Source organism: Cydia splendana, chromosome 13, assembly GCF_910591565.1.
Source record: "Cydia splendana chromosome 13, ilCydSple1.2, whole genome shotgun sequence".
In the NCBI taxonomy this organism is placed as follows: Eukaryota; Metazoa; Arthropoda; class Insecta; order Lepidoptera; family Tortricidae; genus Cydia; species Cydia splendana.
In genome coordinates, this window is record NC_085972.1 from 7,759,518 (window position 1) to 7,784,802 (window position 25,285).

Consider the following 25,285-nt stretch of genomic DNA (forward strand, 5'->3'; position numbering starts at 1 on the left):
CCGCCTGTATGAATTAATTGATAAGTATAAGCAAAGAGAATAGAGTGTATAGAGGCGGATTGTCAAAGTAAATTATGTAGCCACTGTAAATTTACTGCCATCTTTCGACAGAAAATTAAAACTGATAGAACGCCATTTGATTTTGATCCTTATTCTTTCACAGATATGTGTTCTCTTTGGTATAAGATACGTAAAATTTAAGACAAATTCTTGATTCGAATTTGACAGCTGATGTCGATAGTGCTGTAAGATGGCATATGCGCAAGGCTCTAAAACACGCCGTATTTTCTTTTTTTTTCATTTGAAAACGTAACTATAATTTAGGACCCATTTAAGTCGAAAATGTTCGTTCATCATTGGGGCATATTTACATGTTGACATTGGTATAAGTATTGGGTACAAGTTTCTGTTGTACGGAACAGGGTTATGTTTTCAAAATGACGGGCGTTTTTCCGAGCCTTGCTTATGCGGTAAATCTGGTTGTCAAACCAAATCCTAAAATCCAGTGAGTGCATAACATGCGGCACAGTACGTACAGCGCCATCTATTCGCACTACAATTTCAGCGGTCAAACTTCATAGGAGGAAGGACTTTTCTTCTACTATCAATAAACTCTTTGGACTTTTTTTTTCTCATTGACAAATATGGACTGCATTAAATATATCCAAGAGTTATTTATTAATGAGTAACCGAATGTTAGTTAGTTGTTTAGAGTTTATTTGTAAATATTCCCCAACAGTTCCTAAGTATTAAGTGATTATGATACGTTAATTGACAAACGTTAAGAGGAACAAGCCGAATTGTGATACTAGGTTATTAAAGTTAATTGAAAATTAAAGTTTATTTATTTTCCATGCTATTTTTTCCTCTTTCAAGAAAAAATACCTACCTATACCTACTCCATTTCCAAACAATGGAAATGAAAAGTGCATAACATAACTGTAAGTTGTTTCTAATACAAAATGAACACACCGGTCTAATAGATGGTCAAGCAGATCTTGTCAGTAGAAAAAGGCGGCAAATTTGAAAAATGTAGGCGCGGGGCGCGGAGGGATATCGTCTCATACATGGTCTTATTATTATACCATGGTCTCATAGAAAATTTGAATTTCGTCCCTTTTTCTACTGACAAGATTTGCTTGACCATCAATATATATTCTAATTTTATAAGATTCATGGAAATATTTACTTCTATAATATTATACTTATTATGTATTTGTGCTACTTTATAAATACGACCCTTAGCGCCACTTGCACCAATCCACTAACTCTGAGTTAACCGGTTAAACCGTTAACCCAGTGTCAAATTGTACTGGTAACCATGTTAACTCCAGTTTTAACCGGTTAACCCCGGGTTAGTGAATGGTGCAAGTGGCCCTTACAGGTATTTTATTTATACATATTGATGTAAACCTAGGTATGATAGAGGGCTGAAAAAAAACCAAACTTTTAAATGTTTTATGACAACGTTATCGCTTTATTAGATGTCAAAGAGGGCAGAGAGGCGCGCGGCGCGAGCGCCGGTAAAGGGGTTGGTAGGCGTGTCTCTAGGATCACGGCGGTCGCTCCGCGCGCCCCCCCACCCCCACTCTCGATACATACATCAGCAATAAATAAATAAATATCAACAAGTTACAAAATAGCTTTTCGTAAAAAGATAAGAATACTAAAGTGTATAAAGTTTTTTTTTTTATTAATTTACAGTTTTCGTTTCACGCTTTTTAACTGCTATGTATAAAAAATTATGTTAGATTAACAACGAAAATCTGTACAGTCCGTTTTGGTTTTGTGGAACGTTTAGAAATCATCTTGAGCCAGGTCGAACCTTGGTGGGAAGGTGCCGAAGCCGTCGAATGCGGGGCGCGGGCGCGGGGGCTGGAAAGAGAAGAAAATATATCAGCATCTCATTCACCAAATGGTAAGAACAGGGAAACATGCCGGACAGTACAAATGGGGAGGCATTCAAATTTCGAATGGCTTGCATTCAGTAGGCCTGATCTGACAGCTGATTGGCTGTTGGATTGAGGTGTCAGATAGCGACGACCGTTCCTGTCGCCGTGGGGGTAAGCTGAACTTACATCTCTCCTTGGTTCACTAAACGCGCCCTTTTACGGACGCCTGGACGAAAGAACATAGTTTAGTTATAACAGTAGGTGTCTAATAAAATTAAAAGCAATAGCATATTTGAGTTGAGTCTTACACAGCACAGACTAAAATGTTCCCTCTATATAGGTAGTAAAGAGTGTTTGAAATAGTGCGCATCAAGAAATTGAAAGACATATTATTATGATGGTCAGGATAGCATGATAAAGCTTCCGCGTCTGTCTAGGAGTATGACCAGAAAGAAGCGAATGCTTTTTCTTGCCTTTATTATCCACCGTTATGAACCGGATCAGAAAATAATGAATCTGTGTATGACTTCAGATTAGAAAGAGAAACTTACCGCCGGGCTGACTCCTCTCGCAGCGGATCCCGCGCGGCCCTTGCCTCGGAACTTGCTGATGGCCTGCTCGGCCAGGTCCGCTCGCTCCTCGGCCTCCTCAAGCTCCTGCTGTGCCTTGCGGAACTTAGCCAAGTTGAGGGCGGCGATCTCTTCCGCCTCTTCGATCTGCCTCTTGTAGGTCTTGATCTTCTGCTGCAGTTTGTCGACGAGGTCCTGCATGCGTTCGTGGTTCTTGCGGTCCTCCTCAGCCTGGAAGGTGAGCTCCTTGATACGCCTCTCAGACTTGCGCAGGTTCTTCTGTGCGTCGGCGTGCCTCCTCTGTTCACCGTCAAGCTCGTTTTCAAGCTCCCTGACTCTCTGTTCGAGTTTCTGGATAGCCTTCTTGCCTCCCTTGAGAGCGTTCGCTTCGGCCTCATCCAATCTGACTTGCAGTTCCTTGATCTGTTGCTCAAGGGCCTTGCGGAGTTTCTCCTGGGTCTGGGCGTGCTCCTGCTCGGCGCGGAGCTCGTCGGCGAGGCGGGCGGCGTCAACCATGGCCTTCTTGGCCTTCTCCTCGGAGTTCTTAGCCTCGTTGAGGAGCTCGTCGAGGTCGGAGTGGAGGGTCTGCAGCTCGGACTCGAGCTTCCTCTTGGCGGCGGAGAGGGAGGCGCTCTGGGCGGACAGCTCGTTGAGCTGTTCGTGAGCATCGCCCAACTCCTGTTCGGCCTGGCGGCGGGCGCGGTCGGCCTGTTCCAGAAGAGTGCGGGACTCTTCCAGCTCGTTCTGGAGGGCGTTGGCGCGGCGCTCGGAGATACCCAGCTGTTCGCGGGCATCGTCGCGGGCGCGCTGTTCCTCCTCGAGGGCGGTCTGCAGGTCCTTAATCTGGGCCTGGTAACGCTTGATATTCTTCTGGGCCTCGGCGTTAGCCTTGTTGGCGTGGTCGAGAGCGATTTCGAGCTCGTTGATGTCGGCCTCGAGCTTCTTCTTCATGCGCAGGGCCTCAGCCTTGCCCTTAGCCTCGGCTTCGAGGGAAGCCTGCATGGAGTCGAGGGCGCGCTGGTGGTTCTTGCGTGTGTTCTCGAACTCCTCCTCCTTCTCCTGGATGCGGCGGTCGATCTCCTGGCGGACCTGGGACAGCTCGAGCTGAGCGCGCAGGACCTTGTTCTCCTCCTGTTCGAGGGCGGACTCAGCCTCCTCGAGAGCGGCCTGGAGCTCGTCCTTCTCGGCTTCCAGACGCTTCCTGGCCTTCTCGATCTCGTGGATGTTGCGGCCACCTTCGCCGATCTGGTCGAGCAGGTCCTTGACTTCGTCGGCGAGGTTCTTGTTCTCGCGGCGGACAGCCTCGAGCTGTTCCTGGCCTTCCTCGTAGGCACCCTTGAGACGGAACAGTTCGGTGGAGTAGTTGCGGCATTCCTTCTGGCTGGCGTCGAGCTCGGCGGCGAGGTCGTCGACCTTGAGCTTCCATTCTCCGATGATCTTGTCGAAGGCCTTCTGCTTCTTCTCGGCGGCGTTGGCGATGGCGGTGGCACGGTCGACCTCGAGCTGCAGGTCCTCAACCTCGGTGGCGAGGCGCTGCTTGGTCTTTTCGAGGGCAACAACCTTCTGGTTGAGGGACTCAATGGTCTCCTCAGCCTCGGCGAGGCGGGCCTGGAGCTTGCGCTTGGCCTCCTCCAGCTCCTCGGAGCGGGCAACACCCTCGGACTCGTACTTGGAGCGCCAGATCTGGGCTTCGGCGTTAGCCTTGGAAAGCTGGCGTTGAAGATCAGCCTTGCCTTCGGCCTCCTCCTCGACCTGTTCGCGGATGTTGTCCAGGTCGTGCTCGAGGTTGCGGAACTTGCCAAGAAGGGTGGCGCGTTCCTGTTAACAAGAAAACACATTAATTAGCTACTATGTCGCTAAGCGTTGTTTTAAGTTGATTAAGTGCATCAGTGGACCAAGAAAGTCTCAGCTTGATACTAAAATGCACCAATATGGAAATCATCTAACAACAATAATATGTCGTTTGAGTTGTCTTTGTTGTTGTTTTCTTTTAAATAAACCTTGACAAATATTTAGTATAAATGTATAGATTTATATTATATACTAACCCTGGCCTCCTCGTCGGCGAGCCTCTTGGTGTCCTCCAGCTGAGTGGTGAGCGACACCTTGATCTTGGACAGCTGCGACACCTGGGACTCGGCCTCCTCCAGTTGGCGGAGCAGGTCGGAGTTCTCGATGGACATCTTCTTCTTGGCGGCATCCAGGTCGTTGAGGGTGCGGTTGGCCTCGTCAGCCTTGTTCTGGACTTCGTTGAGCTGGTGCTGGAGCTGCTTGGCGATCTTCTCCTGGGCAGCCTATTAGGAAATAAATCATTGTTAGAGGAAGGTATATTCCCGGGTTAGTTGAAAGTTGGTAATGGTATTCATGGTTTGAATTTATCGATATTTAAATCTTAATAATGCAGGCTGATATTAGTTTTAGGATGTATTGATCATGACTGTTGTAAAAACCAACGCTATTATTTATTATGAGAAGAAAAGCATTTAAAATGTTATAGGTATATGCAAATTTTTCTATTTATTAAATTTCTACGTACGTAAATAACATTTATTTACAGGTAAATAATGTAAAGTTGTAGGTCTACAACGTTACATTGTTACGGTTAGTAACACGACTAGTTTTAATTTACATAATATTAGGTCCACCTAAATGTTATTTTGTTATATTATTTAATAATTAATTGTTCAAAGGTTTTATTTATTGTAAGGGGATTATTAAGATAGGGATTAATCAATTTGAAAATCATTCAAAAATTATTTTACATTTTAGCGGTATTTGTTAAGTTTCATGTTACAGCGCTCACAGCTTCTTGCGATTAGTTTAAAACTATATTAGGTATGTTAAATTGGGCATGTGTAAAGTGTCTGGTCCCAAGCACACAAGTTGTTTAAGAGCTCATATACAGACACTATCCTAGGCTAAGCATTATAAGGGCTGTATACATCTATATAAAGCTCTTGTGCGACTTGGGTTGCAACTCCATCTAGCTGGCGAAAGCGAAGCGAAGTCCTGCTGATGCCAAAACAATTTATACCTTTTCGTTGGACACGTGGTCGATACCAGCGCGGAGGTCATTGACTTCGCTAAAGTACTGAGAACGTTCCTTCTCAGCCCTGGATGGATTAGAAACACGATTAATATCACCTAATGGGTAAGTGTTTGTGTTGTGGACTTTGAGTGGACCGTGGTTCTTCCACGTTTAGGGAACATGCGGGGGAACTCGGTACACATGCCTCGTGGATGACATGTTACCTTTTCACGGGCCACCTGATCGACGGCAGCGCGTGTGTTGTTTAGCTCCGAGTAGCAAGACGCGCGGTCATGATCAGCCCTGAATTTGCAGTACGATTGAGTAACCAAAGCTTTCAAGTCCCAGTTAAAATTTAAAGTTTCAATACAAAATTACATTTCCGTTGCTTATTAAAAGTGTATTTATAAACATTATGCTGATGTTTATAAGATTTACCACGCAGGAGTGCTATATTTAGCATCGAGTCCCTCTTGCTGAAACTATTTTTATTTCGCCAATTGCGTTTCCTTATTTTTACGATATATGATATCAAAGTATCTGATTATAAAAAATACTTGCACGAACATACTTAGCTTACAATAATCTAGAGTAATAAAATCGTGTACATTTTGTAACACATAAGTTTAAAAATTGCGTTTTCATTGCTCTAGTAGAAAAGGATATAATATATATAATACTCACTTGGCCTTGAGCTTGTTGAGCTGGTCGAGCTGCTCACCCATCTCGGCGACGGCATCGTTGTGCTTCTTGCGCAGGTTGGCGAGGGTGGACTCGTGCTGGATGTTGGCCTCCTCCAGGTCGCGGCGGAGCTTGCTGAGCTCGGCCTCGCGCTTCTTGTTAAGCTCGATCTGGGCAGAGGTAGCACCACCGGCCTCCTCAAGGCGCTCGCCGAGCTCCTCGAGTTCACGAGCGAGGTCCGCGCGCTGCTTCTCAGCCTTGGCGCGAGCCTGGCGCTCGGACTCGACTTCCTCCTCGAGCTCCTCGATGCGGGCCTGCAGTTCCTTGATCTGCTTCTGCAGCTTGCTGACAAGGGACTGCTCGTCCTCGAGCTTGGCGGTCAGGGAGGAGATCTCCTTGTCCTTGCGCTGGATGGTCTGCTCGAGCTCCTTCTTATTGCGCTCGAGGTCAGCGACGGCCTCCTGGGTCAGCTTGAGGTCGCCCTCAACCTTCCTCCTCTGCTTCTCAACGTCACCACGCAGCTTCTTCTCGCGCTCCAGAGAGTCTTCCAGCTCGTCGAGGGTCTGCTCGAGCTTCTGCTTGACCTTGTTGAGGTGGTTGACCTTGTCCTCGGCGGCCTGGAGCTCCTCACCAGTCTTCTGGGTGGACTCGCCCTGCATCTTCTTCTCCTTGTTGAGCTTGTTGATGAGCTCATCTTGGTGGGCGATCTCATCGTTCAAGTTGCGGATCTGGTGATCCTTGGTGGCCTTATCCTGCTCGGACTTTTGGACGGATAGTTCGAGATCCTCGACGTCCTTCTTGAGACCAGAGACCTCCTGTTCCAACTTCTTCTTGTTCTGGAACAGCTGGTTGCGGGCATCCTCCTCCTGGGTCAGGCGGTCCTGGGTGTCCTACGGTCACAACAGCTCGAATCAGTATACATTGTTCAGTATTCAAGTATATAAAAACTAGGCATCGATAAAATAAACGGTTGGCTTTTAATTGCTTTCGCACTTCCTCTAAACACGTCTGGCTTCTGTCTATCAGCAAATAATAGCAATTAATGGTTTGCAATAAAATCGTGCAATCTGCAGACGTGCAATTTATTTTTAACTTCTCAAGCTGCTTTTCGTGTAAACATAACTGTGTTTATTTAAAGAAATACGCCAGCAAACGAAGCATTACTTTGCAACAGTGTTACGGCTACATATTTGGCTTGTAACGCGATGTCTTCTAAGTAACTAATGTCTTGTATGTTTACTCGCCGCAGGAATCTCATCTAATTAATTAAACTAATTAGGAACATTATTTATTTAGCGCCAGACTATTCGCGACCCAAATTGCTCATTGCTATTTCAAGATGACGCATCATTACCGGGTTAAAAATTATGATACAAATTTTACGATTAAGTTCCGCCTGGAAACGCCACATTTTAATAACTAAAAAGATTTAAGCAGGAATTTAGCAAGCTACTAGTGGATTCACATAGCTTTATTTTTTGAGGTATCAAAACAATTTACGGTTATGAATAATTTCTAATTTTCTCTTGACGATTCATAATAATAAAAGTAGTTTCATTATCACAAAATAAACTAAGGTAAGGTGGGGTAAGACTATCACCGGGGTAAGACTCACTTGTATGAAATCCTCATACTGTTTGTCTTGCCCCGAGCAAAATAAACTGTGTTAGTCTTACCCCGCCTTACCTTACATGATTCTTGACATACTATTTAATCACTATACCTACTCGTAATTATGGGGCTCAATATTCATCTTTTATAATTTTTTGCTAATCCAATATGAATTTTTCTACTGTGAAAAGTTTAAATTTTTCTAGAGGATATCAATATAAATACTATTTTTCTAAATGATTTAAGTAATAAACATGATCTTTGCTATACTATCACCAACTAATAAATAATTAACACTTACCCTAAGCTGGGACTCCAGGTCAGCCTTCTGGGCCTGGAGCTTGGCGGCGCGCTCCTGGACTTCAGACAGCGAGCCCTTCTCGCCCTCGAGCGAGCCGAGCAGAGCGGTCTTCTCCTCCAGCAGCTTGGCGTTCAGGACTTCCAACTCCTTGCGGAGTTTCTCCTCCTTCTCGAGAGCCTCGATCGCCTTGTTGGCCTTCTCTTCCAGTTTCTGCAATTCAACCACATTTTTATCCACACCATCCCATTCCGTAACGTGTATCGTTGCCATTTTATTTAATTTTTATTGATCACATCAATTGATTGGATAGGGAATGTCGGTTCGTTCGTTAAGGGAGTTAGGCGCGCGCCCGGCCGACCGCTCGACTGACAGGGGCGCTGGAGTTTTCCAGCGGGCGATAGCCGCCCACGCGCATGATTACTTAGCTAGGTGAGTGGGGCGATAGGGGGGGATTCCAGAAATGGCCGCGGCAGGTGCGGTGTCACGTAACCGGCAGGTGGGTGCGGCTTAGCTATTTGCGTGCTTGATTCACGCCGCTAAATTTGATTATTTATTGGGTCAAAGTGCTCCATCATGTTAATGCGTTGAGTGATGCTTACCGCGAGCTCATCCTCGACGCGGCTGACGTTGAGGAGGGGCTTGACCTTCTGCCACAACTTCCACCAGGGCCAGGTGCGGAGTTGCAGGTACTTGCGCAAGTTGCGCTGGACAACTTGGAGGGCGACCCTAGTGGTAGAAAACTTAACTTAGCAAAATTTTATGAATAAGTTTTAATTAAAATAATGAAGTCAGATATTTGCAATTATGATATATAATTTGATAACAAAATTTCTAAAGATAATAACTAAGAAAAAACATTTCAAAAATATACTATATTAAAGATTTGGAATGCCAAACATCGATTTATTATATTTACGATATTACTATATTAAATATGTAACCATCCAGAATACGTTTAAAAGAGTGTTATTATATTTAAGGTAATGTAATGCCACTAATAAAAGTAAATGTATAAGAAGGCGATGTGATTATAGAAGTATAAGTTAAGTAAGATACCATACCTCTGTTCCTGCAGCTTCTTGTACTCCTTGCGGGACAGGTAACCGCGGATGTAGGCCTGGAGCCAAGACACAATCTTGGACAGCCTGTCATCACGCATCTCTTCCATCTGACCCAGGACACCAGCGCGGAAGAACACCTGGATATATAGCTAAGTCAGAACAAATACAGACGCCCGACTTGGAGAGTTAGTAGGTAACTGATAAAATCTAGTTTTAATAGATTTAAAACTATTTCTACACATTATTGATGTAAGAAATATAAACATTATATTTTAAATCATAATAAAATTACATCTAATGTTAGTGGAGAATATGCGTAAGTAATCTCGAAAAAAATGGAGACTTATTGAAGCGGCATGACATGGAAATATAAAAAATCGATACATAGAGAACACGAGGTACAGACGATACAGACAGTAAAAGTTCAAGAGGAGTTAGTATCGGAAAGTGTATTTGTGTATCCGTTACTCATGCACTACGTCTACCTTTGTTTTTCCAAGTCTGAAAGATTCCGAGTCCAAGCCAGTTGCTTCGAGAATTTTCTCGGCGGCTTTCTCTGGCGACATTGAGTCTTTGATCTGCCCCGGGCACAGAATTTTGTATCTGCGTTTGAGGAGCATACAAAAATATAGCAGTGTGTGTGTATTGTGTATGTACAGGTAGAAAGGAGGATAGGGGAAAATCCAAACAGGAGCCTTGTCACTTGGGCCCTTTGAAGCGGCTTAGGGTCTACTGGACAAATTACTGTGCCAATTGTAAATGGTTGTCGTAATTTGCCTGTAGTATTGATAACTTGCAATTGGCTTTCTCACAGCTAACTACGCAACCGAATGAACATGCCTTGGTGTGACCGAGACGGTACGATTCGACATCCAAGCCTGTGGCGTCCAGGATGACTTGGGCGATCTTCTTAGGATCGCTTTCCTTGTCCACAGCTTGAGGGGCCAGGATCTTGTAGCTACATTATCAAAATATTTCCACACAATGAGGGAGAGTCACAATAAATATTTCTAAAGACAAAATGAACGTGCTCGGTATATAAGGAGAGGGTAGAACAAAATGTGGGGCATACTGTAAAAAACCTTTGATATGTTAACCACATTGCATACGATTAGGGGTATGGACTGCAATTCAGATTAACAACATGTATCCCAGGAACCTTCTATGATATAGTGACCTAGAAATAACAATGGGTCAACAATAGGGGTTCAACATTAACTCTATTCTTTAGAGTTTAGAGTTTGACAATTTCTACTTCTCCATGCTAAAACCATTCTGGGCCCCATTCTATTCTTGCCTTGGTGTGACCGATACGATAGCTCTCAGGGTCGAGTTCGACAGACTCCAGACACTTCCTAGCTGCTTCTTTAGGATCTTTTTCGTTGGTCATGATGGCTGGCGCCAGAATCATGTAACTGTTAGTCGAACATCAATCATTTAATAAATAGAGTCCTTCCAACTACTCTGTATGTGACACGTCATTAAAATAATTTGTCGTTATATAAAAAAACAGCTTATTAATAATCTATGATATTGCAGCAAGTGTTACTCATAGATATAAACTATGTAAATTTGACTGATGACGTCAGCAAGTCAGAAGTATTACCAGAATAGATGCTCCAGAAAATTCCAGCGCTAAAAAAATGTTTTGACTAACCACATATAAAAATAAACATAACCCTCGATAATCAAAACAGAGACATAAAATACTGACGTTATAGTTGTATGTAATTTGAATTCTTGAGTTATTTTTGATGTTGATGTTGGGATCTTACCGGAGCTTGAAGTCAGGGTAGACCATCCTGTTGGGGAAACCTTTACGGCAAATACGGATGCCTTCCAACACACCGTTACAGGTCAGCTGGTGCATGACAAGGTGGGAGTCGATGAGACCTGGCGGACGAATACCGTATTATCATGTACACATTATTCTGAGGGGTAAGACGAAATTACAGGAAATAGAAGGCCTTCGCTATTAATGTGTATTAAGTAATAAAAAAACAGGTAGGAAGATTTTAAACAAATTACTTATGTTTTTAGTTATTCTTAAAGTTTAATAGAGTAGAGATAGTAAAGTCTTACTGTACTTTATTATTATTAAAGACAAATAGGAAAATTATAAAACCAGTAAAAGGGAAAAGAAGAAAAAGTAACATTGGTCACTTGACTAACATAAATATGTTTAGTACAAGTATTACTCACCAGGCTGTTTCAACTCGTTGGGGATGATACAACGTACGAAGTGAGGTTGGGTGGACCTCAAAGTTGTCATCAGGTTGTTAAGTTGTTCCTGTATCGATTAACAAAATTAATATGCAAGAATTGTGATTTTGTATAGTAAAACAGAATTTTTAATATTTATCTAGATCCAATCCAACTGATTATTTACCCAGAACATTTCCTAGTTTTGTCTAATAGAAATGTCTGCAAACAACATAAAAAGCAACACTCGATGAAAAATGAATATTGACGTAGATTTGACAGGTAATGAGGTGACGATGTGAATAAACACACACACAAAACTAAAGTTATGATTCCTAATAAACACACACTAACACACAAAGCTTAATACACCCAGCAGTGTCGTACAGTACCATTGCCCACACTGTTAACTGTACCTACATTGGTGGACCTTATGCCTTTTGTAATAAAGTCCACCGATGTACAGTTAGTAGTGTTGCTTTTTGTACGTTCCTGGGGACGTTATGCGCTGTGCGTGTAATTTTTCCACAGTGCATTGATCTACACTATACACCATAGTGCATGTAAAATATTACAACATCGAAAAACATAAAACAGGTAATTTTCATGTTACCTTTAACGTCTATGAAATGTTACTAAGTAATTTTCAAAAACAATGTAGAATATATGAAACTACATTAATATAAACCAAAAATCAATCTTTATATTAAACTTAAGAACCTTGTACGCGGAGGAGACAGTAGCGAAACCACCACCCTTCTTACCGCGACCGCCTATGAACGTACATTATAAACAAGCATAGATTAGTACCAAGACGATCACAAGGCAAAAAAGACGGGACAATACTCGATGGCTAAACATAGACTATCGGCGACATGAGCTGCGCTGTAAAACATATTATGCTGACATTGACAAGGTAATGTGAAAGCATGGAAGACTGACCCTAGTTACCACTGAATCCTCAAAGTTATGATTTATGATCAGTAGATTCAGTAGTAGTAACAAGGGCTAATCTTAGGCATGATAGACGATACTGAAGCCACGCCAAAGGCAGTGAAGCAAATTCCTTTCAATGAATGTAAGTTTACCCTGTAGAGCGATGATACAGTCTGGAAGGCAGAACCCTTGGCACGCTTGCCTCCAGCGCCTTAAGTTGAAAAGTGACATGAGAAATAAACATTAATGTGTCTTTGTAGATAATGATGCCAGTACATTTTTCCATAAAATGATAGTGATTATTAACTGTATAAGTATAATGAAATAATCCAAGATCACTGAAGTATTGATGTGATTTTGGTAAGTGACATTTGGGTTTTATATCACCCGTCTTGTGGTGTGTGATGATATATGTTCACAGAATGTATGGTTACAGCTCATGGTACCTGGTCACCTGTTTTCGTAGAGATCAAAATTGCTATAAGGGCTTATTAAAATCAGAAGTAAACATTATCATAATTTTTTTTTATACAATCCTTATATCTTAGGAAAGTAATTGATACGTACCCTTGCCGCCGCCGGCATCAGCACCACCGGACTGACCAGGATGGTCAGCGAAGATCTCAATTAACAGTTTGTTGACGCCCTTTTTGAACTGGTCTACGACAGTGTCGTTAAGGGGGTCCTTGTTCTTCTCAAGCCAGCCAGTGATGTTATAACCGACCTGTTTAAGGAGGGAATTAAGTTAGTGGCTTACTGAATGACTGAGTATTCTAATTTAGATACCAACATCAACAATCATTTTATTTGTGAAATTTTCAAGAAGAATAAAATTGAAAGACTACAAGGAAGCTTGCTTTAACATTCTGTTGTTTAAGTAAAGGATCTATTTATGAACCAAATATCAGCTCAATATAATTAAAAGTGAAGTGAAATGAATGTTGATATGGTTGATGGTAAAGATACTTACGTTGCCGGCATAATGGCCAATGGCGAAGTGGGCAGCCTGGCAGCCGGGCTTGGGAGGCTTGGGCTTCAGGAACGGGGGCGACTTGCCCAAGTGGTTGTTGTTCAACTTCTCAACGAAGGTCTGATCGGTGGCTTTCGGGAACATAGACTCTTCCTCAAGGATGGAGAGGATACCCATGGGCTGGAAACGGACCGGTGGCGTTAGAACACGAAGTTACGGGCGTTGTCTTCTGGAAATGCTACTTATGCAAAGTGTAGTTATTTTACTATTAAAATTGTGTCATGAAATGTAAATTTTGATAGAACAAGCTACTATGATGTTTTTGGAGAGGAATTTATAGCTGTTGTTTCATAATCTTGTCAAGTGAATAATAAAATTGACGAACTACAGAATAAAAACTAGGCAAAAGGTACAAATTTAATTTAATTATAAATGTGGAATAAAGGAAAAAAATTAAAAAGAGAAATAAAGGTTTTAAATAAGTACTACTTTTCTGTAAAAGGGGGTTCTAGCGTGTATATTTGTTAAGCGTTATCGAGTAAGCAGCATGCATTGGTAATTGTGTGCTTTTTTCTAATAGTGCGTGTAATTTTATTAGCTTTATAATTTTGTAGTGCATAGTGCTTATAATTAACGAGTTGTTACCTTCGTATATTTTTATTAAACTTGATTGCCGACTATTTTGTTGTTACAAACACTGGTGTTACTGGTACAGTTAATATTGCTATTTAATTAAAAAATATATGCTCATTAACGGATTAGACTGCTATTGTAGTTTTGCAAATGCCCTACCAGCGGTGTGGCCATGATAAATATATCAAAATGATCATTATTTCATAATATCCAACAACACAGATAGCCAGCATACCTCACGGATTCTCCAGGAATTGTTACAGTATTTTAGAATATTTTGATCATTTGATACAATAAAACAGCGTGTACAGATTCGCAAGGACGCTACTTTCATTAAAAATGCTTTTAGCCTCGACTGCTCAAAAGGATCGCGTGTGCGCAAAGCATTTGTTTATACCGTGGAGCAAGGGATCAGCCAGAGATGTACTTGCGGGAGACGTTCTCAGCCCTCAGCCCCAAGCGTCGTCTAATCGCGCCTATCGTAAGCTATACTGGATTCTAATACCTTTTCTATTAAGTCTATAGTCGCTTGAAGATCCATACCAAAATCTATGAAGGTCCATTGGATCCCTTCACGTTCATACTCCTCTTGCTCTAACACGAACATGAAATGGTTAAAGTATTGTTGTAATTTTTCGTTCGTAAAATTAACGCATAGCTGATTAAACCCGTTCATCTGGATCGTGACACATGGAAAAAATAATTGTATCTGTTAAACAACTAACATTGTTTGTGTGGAAACGATGGCCGTTGGTGTGAGAAAATATTAAAAATAAAAAGAAAGAACACAGATAACACAGAACACATATAACACAATACGTTGCATTGGTGGGTAGCTCGAATGAAGTAACGAATGGAATATATGTAAGTACCTAAAAAGGATAGACCTTATAGAGGCTACTTCTTTCGGGCACCCTGTGGCGTGAGGCAAGCTCTTGTTGTTGCGTTTTCGCCAACTACCTTTTCAATAAGGTCAATGCACATTTGAAGATCCATGCCAAAGTCAATGAATGTCCACTCGATGCCTTCGCGCTGGTACTCTTCTTGTTCCAGCACGAACATGTGATGGTTAAAGAACTGCTGCAGTTTCTCGTTGGTGAAATTAATGCAGAGTTGCTCAAAACCATTGAACTGCAGGGAAATAAGTAATGTGGAAAGTTAAGTCTAGGATTAGGTACGGATTCACTACGGATCACATTCCGCAGCTGTTGGTTTTAGTCCCTACGAATGAAGCCCTGCCAGAGCTTGGGGGGTCTGTTCGATATTTGATTGAAGATTGAAAAATCTCCGTCTTGAGTTCCAGCGTCGACGGGATGATCGACCACCACCGACTATTACCTTCTCGATCAAATCGATACAAGCGAGCAAGTCCATGCCAAAATCGATGAACGCCCAGTTGATGCCCTCCTTCTTGTACTCTTCTTGCTCAAGTACAAACATGTGGTGGTTAAAGAACTGCTGCAGCTTCTCATTGGTGAAGTTAATGCAGAGTTGCTCGAAACCGTTGAACTTTTATGAACAATAGGAAAGGTAAATCCACAATTATGGTTAACAAAGACTATACTATCTCGTTATCACGGAGATTTGTTAGTTGGGCACAGAATAAACTAAAGTCTAAAAGCTATACTCTAAACACATGGAACTGCCTTCAACCGAGCGTGCTTTACACTCAGTATACCTTTTCAATAAGGTCAATGCACGCCAATAAGTCCATTCCGAAATCAATGAACTCCCAGTGGATGCCTTCTCTGGTGTACTCTTCTTGTTCCAACACAAACATGTGATGGTTGAAGAATTGTTGGAGTTTCTCGTTTGTGAAGTTAATGCAGAGTTGCTCAAAACCATTGTACTAAGAAACCAAATGGATATTAACACAAAGAAATTTTGAAAAATCATTACTACTCTACAATAACTAAGTTTTGTCTACTTAAAACTAAATAATTACTTTCTAATAATATATTTTTTCTGTTGACCGCATTAAAGTGTTATTGCTTTACCAATAACACTTTATTGCAAAAATTTGAACCGATTTTGTGAAATTTACTTAATATAAGGTTACATTTCTGACTTTCACTAGAAAGCAAGAGATGTACCTAAGTCATGCCGGCGATACTCACGTCGAAGATTTCGAAACCGGCGATATCCAGTACACCGATGAAGTGCTGCCTCTTCTGCTTGGTGTCAAGAGTCTCGTTACACTTCTTGACGAGCCACTTGAAGAGACGATCGAAGACACCCTTGCAGAGGGCACCGACGGAGTTGGTGACCTGGTCCTTGTTACGGCCCTGGGTCACGAACTCGTTGCCGACCTTGATGCGGGGCTTCAGCAAGTTCTTGTATAAGTCTTGGCAATCGACACCAAGGAGCTTGGCGACGCGTTCACCTTCCTGGAATTAGACAATCACCTATTAGATTTTATCAGTTATTTAATTTTTTTACATTTTTAATAGAGTTAGACCAAGAAAAGTCTACAGAGATTTTGATAGTCGACGCACTGCTAGTGTTATTTTAAACATCATACTTCTATGAAATTATGAAGTATAAATAACACTTGCACTGCGTGGGCAAGAAAAATTTGCTTTGACATTATATAGGTACAATAAAGAATAGTGTGTTGAAATTTTTGATAAGTTATAGGCAAGATGTTCTGGTTATTTCAAATTTGTATGAAATTTTGTGTTGAACTTGCCTCCATGCCGTCGGCTTCAGCCTGTTCCTCGCGACCCCTCTGCTTGAACTTCATGCCACCCATGTGCATGACAGCGGCGGTGATCTTGTATACGTTGTCCTTCTCCTCTTGGGTGAAACCAAGGATGTCGAAAGCTTGCTATAATACCAAAACACATGTCACTATCGAGATTACATAAAGACTTTATTGACGCTTAGTGTCAGTAAGGCCGTGAATACATAAATGATGACATGATTTTTGTTATTTTTAAGACATTTTGATTATTACATTTACTAATTAGCCGAAATTAATTTTTAGACAAAATCAGATCTGACTTTATAAGCTCACTATAGTTGAAATGTTCTGAGATGATTTTTTCGGCTCAGGCACTCATCTGTTAAACAAAAGCCTTTGTTTACTTTATACAGAGCTGAGAGCTCCCATCTTCGTATTAAGTCATCATCATCGTAATAGTAATTAAGGTTCAAATTCATGAAACAGCATTCGGATATAACACGTTTGGCTAACGTAGGACGACTGACGGTGACGCCATTCCAGGTAGGATTCGGAGATAGCAAAAAGCTGACAACATACATTTATCCATATACCTAAGTAGAACGCTAATATTTCCTTTTAAACGGATTTGATCCTCACTAATAAGAAATTTGGTAGCTACCACGGTGTATAAAAGAAACAATGCATTTTGTTTAGCAGATTTAGGGTTTGAGCCGAAGAATCATCTCAGAAAATGTTAACTATACACATATATTTATTCTCATATTTGCAAACTTATATTGAAGAAACGTACTAAAAATTTAAGTGCCGAGATGATACAAAACAAGTACTCAAAGGCCTTAGGGAATACAAGGCAACATATAATTAATCGTTAGTAAAATGTAAAATAAAATAGCGTTATTATATGTTATGCGGGGCAACGTGTAGGTACAGGTCCATTTTGACTTCAGTGCACAGGAATCTAAGTTGTGAGGTGAACTAAATTTAGACCCGCCCAATCCAAAAATGTAGGGTACTAAATTCTATGTATAATCCCAGGTCAATCCTTTTGGCTGTGATTATATCTAAACTATTTACGGTTGTTTATTTTACCATTATAGTAACGACAATGGTATTGGGTAACAGATAGGGTAATTTTCCGGTGGGTCTCTCAAACTGCTGCTATTCGCAGACAACTTACGTCAGTCAATTGACATTCCTCGCCGTCATCCATATTGGGGATGGTAATCTTACCCTGGGAGACGTTATAGTAATCGTAGATGTCGTTGGACAAGAAACACTTAGCTGTTGGTCAAACAATATTGAACAATTTAATAAAATCACCCTTTTTGCCGAAATAGTTTAACATCCTAAATGTTTCGTCGTGTAGCATTTTGTTAACGTGTCGGGTAACCTGTGGGGGTGAAGGGGATCCAAACTCTGTGCAAAAAGCCCTTTTTGGACAACGCAGGGGGCGAGCATGTGCGTGTCAGAGATTGCTCAATGTCCAGTGCACGAATAACTCTGAAGCGTCTGTTGGCTCACTTACGACCGTCAGCATCAGCTCCTCGCTGTCGTTGACGCCAGGTATTCGAGTTTGCCCTTGACTTATGAGGGGATAGTCCGAGATGCGGTTGCTTAGCATCGTCATCTCTGTGAACATCAAGCCAAGACCTGACACACACATACGCGGCGCTAGCGGCGCCGTAAGCAAAGCTACAAGCGACAGAAACAGCAGAAGAAATAAAGTGAAGAAGATGAAATGAAATGAGCCAGTTTGTCGCGTTCTGGACTCACGTCAGTAAGCGTCATTTCCTCTCCGTCATCGACGCCGGGAATAACAGTCTTGCCTTGCGCGACGATGTGGTAATCATTGACGTCGTTCGACAAAAGGCACTTTCCTATAAAGGGACACCAATCACAGTCATTTTTGGTAATTGGTGCGCTAACTAAACTAAACTAAGACATGCCAATCAACGCTCTTAGTGTTTTTGGAAAGGATACACACTTTTTAAACTAACTATCGCACCAGTCAACTAGTGCGATGATACAACCGCCCATGTCAACTCGAAAGGGCAATCGAATCGAAAACAAAATTTGGGAAAGCCGCCCAGATTGTTGGGGGCCAAGACTTACGTCAGTCAACAAACATTCCTCGCCATCATCTACATTGGGGATTGTAGTTTTTCCTTGTGCAATGATGTGATAATCATATACGTCGTTCGACAGCATACACTTGGCTAAATGTCATAAACACACTCGTTAATACCAATAAAGTAGGTATATCAGTGTAAGGATATTGTCTGAGTGTTCGTGGTGTAAGTGTATGAAGTGTGGACGTCAAAAATAATTATAACAGAGACCTTAAACTACACATAAGATTGTAAACTAAATTAATATTCCCTAAGATTATTATATATTTAATAAGTTCGAGTGGTTACAGAATATTTAATAAAATATCCTGCATATAGAATATTAATTGATAACATTGGACATGTAATTAACAAAAAATATAGAGGATCGCACTCGGGGTATAGTACAGTCAAGTGTAAAAATATGGTTGTAGACAACTTACTCAAAAATATGTCCCATAGTTCTTAATTCACTGACATAAGAGTTATGGGACATATTTTTGAGATGATTTGTACACCCATGTTTTTACAGTTGACTGTACTACAGAGTTACAGGTTGTTCATCAAGATAATGATAAAGTAGTTAAATTTGATGAATTACAAATCAAAATTATTTTTAGATATTTTCAAACCAATTATAATTTACTTGATATTGCTAAGTTAAGTGTGATAAATGTTTTGTACGTACCCTTCAGTCCATCAACAGAGCCGGACATCATCTGGTAGAAGATGTGGTAAGAACGCTCAAGAGCTTGCTGGGAGATGACACGGGCCTTCTCGAGCAGGTCTGGAGAAATTTAACAATTTAGAATTAATTCTTCAAGGAACTGATGTACTTAATCCATGGTGTACATGCCGAAGTACTTACAGGTCTCGATATCAGCACCAGCCAGTTTTCCAGAGGGGCCGAAGTGGATACGGATGAATTTACCCTAGGCAAGGAGGAATATAAGTTCAATAACTGATAAAATCAACCAACATTTTGCAAGTTAGATAAAAATAAGTCAGGATAATCAGTTTTATTAAGTTTATATATTTTTCTTGTTTGTTTTTTTCAATTGACTTCATAAGATAATATAATTATTTCGGTTCTTTGTATTCCCAATTCGAATGCTTAATGAAAGGGGTTGAAAGTTAGCATCGGTAACGATTTTTTTTAAATAGAGGGCTTAAAAAAATTTAGAAAAACATAATAATAGAATAGAAGAAAAGTGCTTTTAGCCTATTTAATGTTTCGTCTTAGGTAATGATGCAAATACTTACGAAACGGGAAGAGTTGTCGTTACGGACGGTCTTGGCGTTACCGAAGGCTTCAAGCACAGGGTTAGTCTGGACGACCTGGTCTTCCAGGGAACCCTTCTTCTCCTGGTTGGGGTCCTTCTTCTGGGAGGCACCCACGGTGGCGAAGTACGCAATTACCTTCTTCGTGTTCTCAGTCTTTCCGGCACCAGACTCACCGCTGGGAATTGTAAGGATTTTGATTAGTGCAAGGTTTGGCCCAGATTCATCTTGGGTAGCTGAGCCGATAAAGTAAGGGAAAGCAAAGTTCTTTCACATTTTGATGAAGCTTTTACTTTATATTAAAACATCTTTATAGGTACATATATGTATACACGTGGGGACCTAGCGCGCGTCGTCTCTATGAGGAGCTGTCAAAGCGCCTCATAGAGGCCTCCGGTGACCAGAGGGCTGGCCAATATTTTGCCCAAAGGATCAGCATTGCTATCCAGCAGGGCAATGCGGCCAGCCTTCTGCATGGGCACCCTACCTACAGACCACGATTTAGGGCAAATTTTTTATTTATAAGTTTTCGTAGTGTTTTTATTTTGTTGTAAAAGTCCTGAAATAAAACTTTATATATGTATACATATATATTATAATTTATTATATCTTTATACCAAAATATGTGCCATCTTCAACCAAAAGGGTACTATTATCGGTCTCACGGTCTCGGATTTTTGGGTCAATAAGGCGCTATTTCCATATAGCTTCAATTTGAAATCAACCTTATCGACAACCGACAATGTGGTACCCTTTGGTGGAAAACGTCACATACTATATACGAGAATATCTCAAAGACATAACGGTGATTGTATTTATGTTATAATATTTAGAAGATGGCAAGACGAATTTCGCCTTCTGCCTGCCTTAGTATTTGATGTCGGTAAATTAGCCTGTTTTTATTTACTCTTAATAGGTACCTCGTACTTTTACTGATCTGATATAAAAAAAACTTTATCCATGTAATGTCTTTATGAAAATAGTGTAATGAAATGTATTCACGTAATGACTTTTGTTACTTACGTAATCAACATAGATTGATTCTCGTGGTTGGTCAACATGTTGACATAAGCGCCGTCGGAAATGGCGAAGATATGGGGTGGCACCTCCGAGCGGCGCTTGCCACGGTACAGGCGGGCGCATCGGGTCGTGTACACGGGGAATCTCTTGTAGGGGTTGATAGCCACGCAGAAGAGACCAGAGTACGTCTAGAGAAACATAATCGTACACGTTATAAAGTGGCTGATGGTGAGGGTGATGAAAAGCATATGATATGTTAAATACTTATTTTATGTAGACATTACGGGTCGAGATTACTATACTAATTATACGCAAACCAAACAATTGACTGGGGTCGTAAAACTTCTCATGCACACTTGAAGTAAGTAAGACTCGTAGCAAGAGTAAAAGAGTCAGTAAATTGTCCTCGGTCGTCAACTTGGCTTGCAGATAATATAACTGTAGGTAGACAAAAGACATGATTGATTGTAATAGTAATGCCAAATAATTAAATAAAAATAAAGTAGTGTAAATTTAAAATTTTGACAAATGACGTAAGTGTAATACCCACACAATCCTGCTTTTGTCAACTAATTACGTGTACCGATACTAATCGTTCTTTTAATATTTTTGGTAAACGTGGTAAAAAATGGTGGTGTAATTTTTACGTATTTAGTTGACAATCATCAGGTCAAAAACAAATTAATTAATGACACACTAACACGGAGACAGTACTGTATCGATACTTTGAGTCTCCATGTTGAAATATAGTAGAATCATCAAAAAACTCGTAAACTTATCTGATAAATCTGAATATATTTTACTTTTGTGTTTCTGCGCCGCAATATCTACGAGTTTTTTGATATTTCTTACATAAAACACAAAGAAAATAATCTGTAACAAGAATTCTGTAAAACTGCAAGGGGTATTGTATCGATACCTTTCTTGCAAAAAATCTTAGACACTAAAAGAAATCAGTAGACTATGAAAACGGTGAAACATCTGATACAAGAAACACACAATCCTCCAGTCGCCGGTATCGCTGGACGAACTTCGACTTGTCCTGTGTAAAAGGGTTCAAGTACGGTTCGGATAGGGTATTGAGGAAGGACTATAGGAAAGTAGACACATTGACCCCTTATTCATGTTTGTAAATTAAGAATTATATTCCAATCATGTTCATACTTGAGAAAAATCGTGTAAAACTTTGGAAAAAATGTACAAAAAAAAACGCAAAAACATGTCCATTCACCTGGTGACATAGTTTTTTGCGCGCGCTCTATTAAGAACATCTGGCGTATAGTCTGCATAGCTTGGGCGCGACCGAAATAACAAGCACGAAAATAGCCCAAGTTGATATCCAACGCACTATTTATATACAAATTGAGCCATCGGTCCAAAACGAATTGCGCCTCATGGGCAGCTATTGATCTTTGGCTTGGTAGCTCTCCAATAATATCATTGACATATCAGAAGGCTATTAAAATAAGATCGTAATGATGGGTAGTGTTGAAAGTCAAAGTTACAAATTGATTGAGTAGTAACATTTTGTAACATGTCATGTTACAAAATGTTACTACTGTCGTGGCAATCAATCGTAATATGGCAATCAGACCAGACATATAGTGCTAAGTCAATTCTTAGGACCATGGATTTATTCGTCAATAAACACGTGCTTTCAAGTAATCAATGAAGTTCCTCAGGTAATGTGTCTACAGAATTGAGCAAGGATTTGGCATGCACACTGCAAGGCTCCAACTCCGGCCGTCGTGGCTCCTAACTTACGTAGATAAGCTTATGGTAATATCTCTGCTTCAAATTATACAAAACCGAAGCGTCGTTGAGGTATGTCAAATTGGACATGTCCTCGCATTTTTCGTACTTGGGCGGGTTGACCTGGCCTACAAGATCCTTCTTGAAGTCTTTTGTCTGCGGGAAAGATGGTCACATTAGTATCGAAATAATGAAAAGGCGCCATTGGCGCCTACTTACATAGATCAGTTTCGCATAGTATCGCTGCCGCAGATTGTGCAGCACGGCAGCGTCGTTAAGGTATGTCAGGTCTGCCATGTCTTCGACTTTTTCAAATTTCGGTGGATTCACTTGTGAGAGGAGTTCCTTTTTTAATGTCTTTTCCTGCTCATTTAAGATCAATTAAATATACTTGTAATATTAGTAACATTATCGAGATAAATTAAAACGTTTATATTTAATTTAAAAAAAATGCATTTCTAAGGTATTTTTCAGTTAAATCCTGATGGAGCTTTGGATAAGCTAACAGAATTCCAAACAGAAATTCAATTCTCAAAGACTTTTCAATTAAAAGTTCAAAGTTGCAGATATATTTGGGCTTCCGGTATTTCAACTTGAAATTCACTTCTTATAATTATACTTCTTAACTATAATTTAATAGAGTAATATACATACTGATAGCTTATGTTATCACTGGTTGTTTTCGGATACAATTTAAGTGTCGATAATAAAAACTGAAAATATTACCTCGCCACCAGGCAGGCCGACGGTCACCAGGTCGCCCTTGGTAGCCTTGATCTCGCCCTGGAGGAAACCCTCCTTCTCGTCCGGAACCCAGCATGCCTTCTTGCCATCGTAGGGCTTGCTCTGGTCGATACGCTTCTGTTCCAGAGACACGAACAGGTACGGGGTTGGATCGGGGTCATCACCCTCCTGTACGATTGGCTTCGGCATGTTCGGAGGGTTAACGAGACTTCTGGGCTAGTCGAGACACGAGAGCAGCCCTGAGCCTTCCTGTGAACACAGCTGATGTTTAGCGAAGCCCGAGAGGATTTTAACAGAGCCCGAGAGAGGTTTAGCGGAACTGGCGCGTGCGTCTATTTGTGGCTGAAATCCGAGTAGCGCGCATGGACCGGTGCCAAAGCTCACATTTGCGTAATACCGCCTTTTTATGCTTATCCCGAACCGTTACGTCACGCGGAATGCGCTGGAGCGACGCCAGCCGATTATCAGAACGGTTATTGTCTTTTATGGTGCTGCTGGTTGATGGGTCAATTGGATTTAGATCGTCATAACTGGCCCGATCAGATTCATTTGTTTCATTACTTTAATAATTTTTTATTTAATATACAAACTTGTTTTATTACTTTTTCTTTCAAAATTCAACATCAAATTTACTTGCAACTTTAACATTTAACGCTTTAATAGTAACGTTCTCGATGGATTCCAATTGAACTGAACGATTGTTCCGAAACCAAGCACTGCAATCTATCCTTGAACCATGAACCATACACAATCCAGCACTTTCACCACAATCCTGATAAACAGCTGACGCATCACTTTCAGTTTCGTTATGCACTCGGATTCTTGATGCACTTCACAGACGCACGTGCCACGTGCGCGCGTACTCACGTTGGAAGCCGTTCTGACCGGCGGCGGGGCGCTCCGTTGGTTTTTATACCAGGAATACGACACCACCGCGCCCGATCTCCCCATTTTAGGCGGATGCCAGGCCCGGCCGCTACACTTTCAGCCGATCTTAGCTTTCATTCGGGCGGCAGCGTGAGCGCACGCTGCGCGGTTTTCATTTTTCAATGCATTTCAGATGTAAGCGGATCAATGATGCCTATTGCATTCCAAGAATTGCTGTTACCTACAGTTTCAGTTGCATGACTATCAAAAAGAATTAAAAAAAAGGTAAGTAATATTAGAAAAAGCTTTAATGAAATATATTCTAGTCATTGGAGATCCTGGCGTCCAAAATATGAGATTTTTACTGATCTCGAGTTTTTTGTTGGATGGATATGATACAGACGAGACGAGCTAGTTATAAAATCATAATTTATAATCATAAACAGAACTTCTCGGTAATGTATTTGATATTAAAATGGTATTTATAAATAGTGGAATGTGGTTGCAGGTGGAATGATTTTCTGGACGTTGAATACACATTGATGGAGTAGGGCAGTTTAAATCGTCAATAAAATCCGCTTAGACTTTGATTGGCTGTAAAACGTCGAAATAGCTCTTTTGGGTGTTCACGAGCACTTGTAATCAGTTAAATCGCTATGTAAATAAAATCGTAGGAATGTTTTAAGGTGTTTTGAACGCAAATTAGTGGTTTCTGTTTACATCAAGCGTGAACCAGGCCTAGAGGTTTTCTTTTCAAAATAAGGTTATTGGAATAGGTAAGAGCAACCACATACTATTTAAATAGAGTATGCATTCTTTTCTCTGTTGATCAACAAATTAAATTATGAAAATGTTAGCTGATTGTTTTCCTTATTTACTGTCCTGGTTCAATGACCCGAACAGTCCTGAGTCACATTAATCCATTCGGACTGCTGAAGTTGTG

At 40.9% G+C, this 25,285-nt stretch overlaps 1 protein-coding gene across 46 annotated transcripts; it reads right to left on the minus strand.

The window, feature by feature from the left end:
• Positions 1-1,447: 1,447 nt before the first annotated feature.
• LOC134796330 (myosin heavy chain, muscle) lies at positions 1,448-23,748 on the minus strand. Of its 46 annotated transcripts, XM_063768471.1 has the most exons (25): positions 23,458-23,748; positions 22,744-22,887; positions 20,983-21,167; positions 19,942-20,137; positions 19,547-19,610; positions 19,367-19,465; positions 17,748-17,851; positions 16,570-16,711; positions 16,002-16,267; positions 15,223-15,393; positions 13,252-13,431; positions 12,849-13,005; positions 12,434-12,492; positions 11,346-11,433; positions 10,919-11,036; positions 9,984-10,101; positions 9,144-9,280; positions 8,682-8,808; positions 8,083-8,292; positions 6,174-7,060; positions 5,496-5,574; positions 4,510-4,755; positions 2,444-4,279; positions 2,079-2,118; positions 1,448-1,875 (listed from the first exon to the last, which is right to left on the minus strand). In XM_063768471.1, exons 1-24 carry the CDS (start codon positions 23,662-23,664, stop codon positions 2,095-2,097), a joined length of 5,844 nt encoding a protein of 1,947 aa, XP_063624541.1. In that variant the 5' UTR covers positions 23,665-23,748; the 3' UTR covers positions 1,448-1,875; positions 2,079-2,094. The 46 variants fall into 46 exon arrangements, with proteins under 46 accessions (XP_063624541.1, XP_063624532.1, XP_063624516.1 ...); XM_063768462.1 differs by lacking the exons at positions 2,079-2,118; positions 5,496-5,574; positions 9,984-10,101; positions 12,434-12,492 and adding exons at positions 5,714-5,792; positions 9,629-9,746; positions 12,066-12,118 and having other exon boundaries at positions 16,002-16,271; positions 16,574-16,711; XM_063768446.1 differs by lacking the exons at positions 2,079-2,118; positions 12,434-12,492 and adding an exon at positions 12,066-12,118 and having other exon boundaries at positions 16,002-16,271; positions 16,574-16,711.
• Positions 23,749-25,285: the final 1,537 nt, after the last annotated feature.

Excerpts from the sequence above, each read along its gene's own strand:
- LOC134796330 (XM_063768427.1), bottom strand. The coding sequence starts at position 23,664 with ATGCCGAAGCCAATCGTACAGGAGGGTGATGACCCCGATCCAACCCCG. Across the intron at positions 5,575-6,173 it reads CTCAACAAGCTCAAGGCCAA|GGCTGAGAAGGAACGTTCTC; the intron begins GTGAGTATTATA and ends TAATCCATCCAG. Across the intron at positions 4,756-5,495 it reads ACCACGTGTCCAACGAAAAG|GCTGCCCAGGAGAAGATCGC; the intron begins GTATAAATTGTT and ends ATTTCCTAATAG.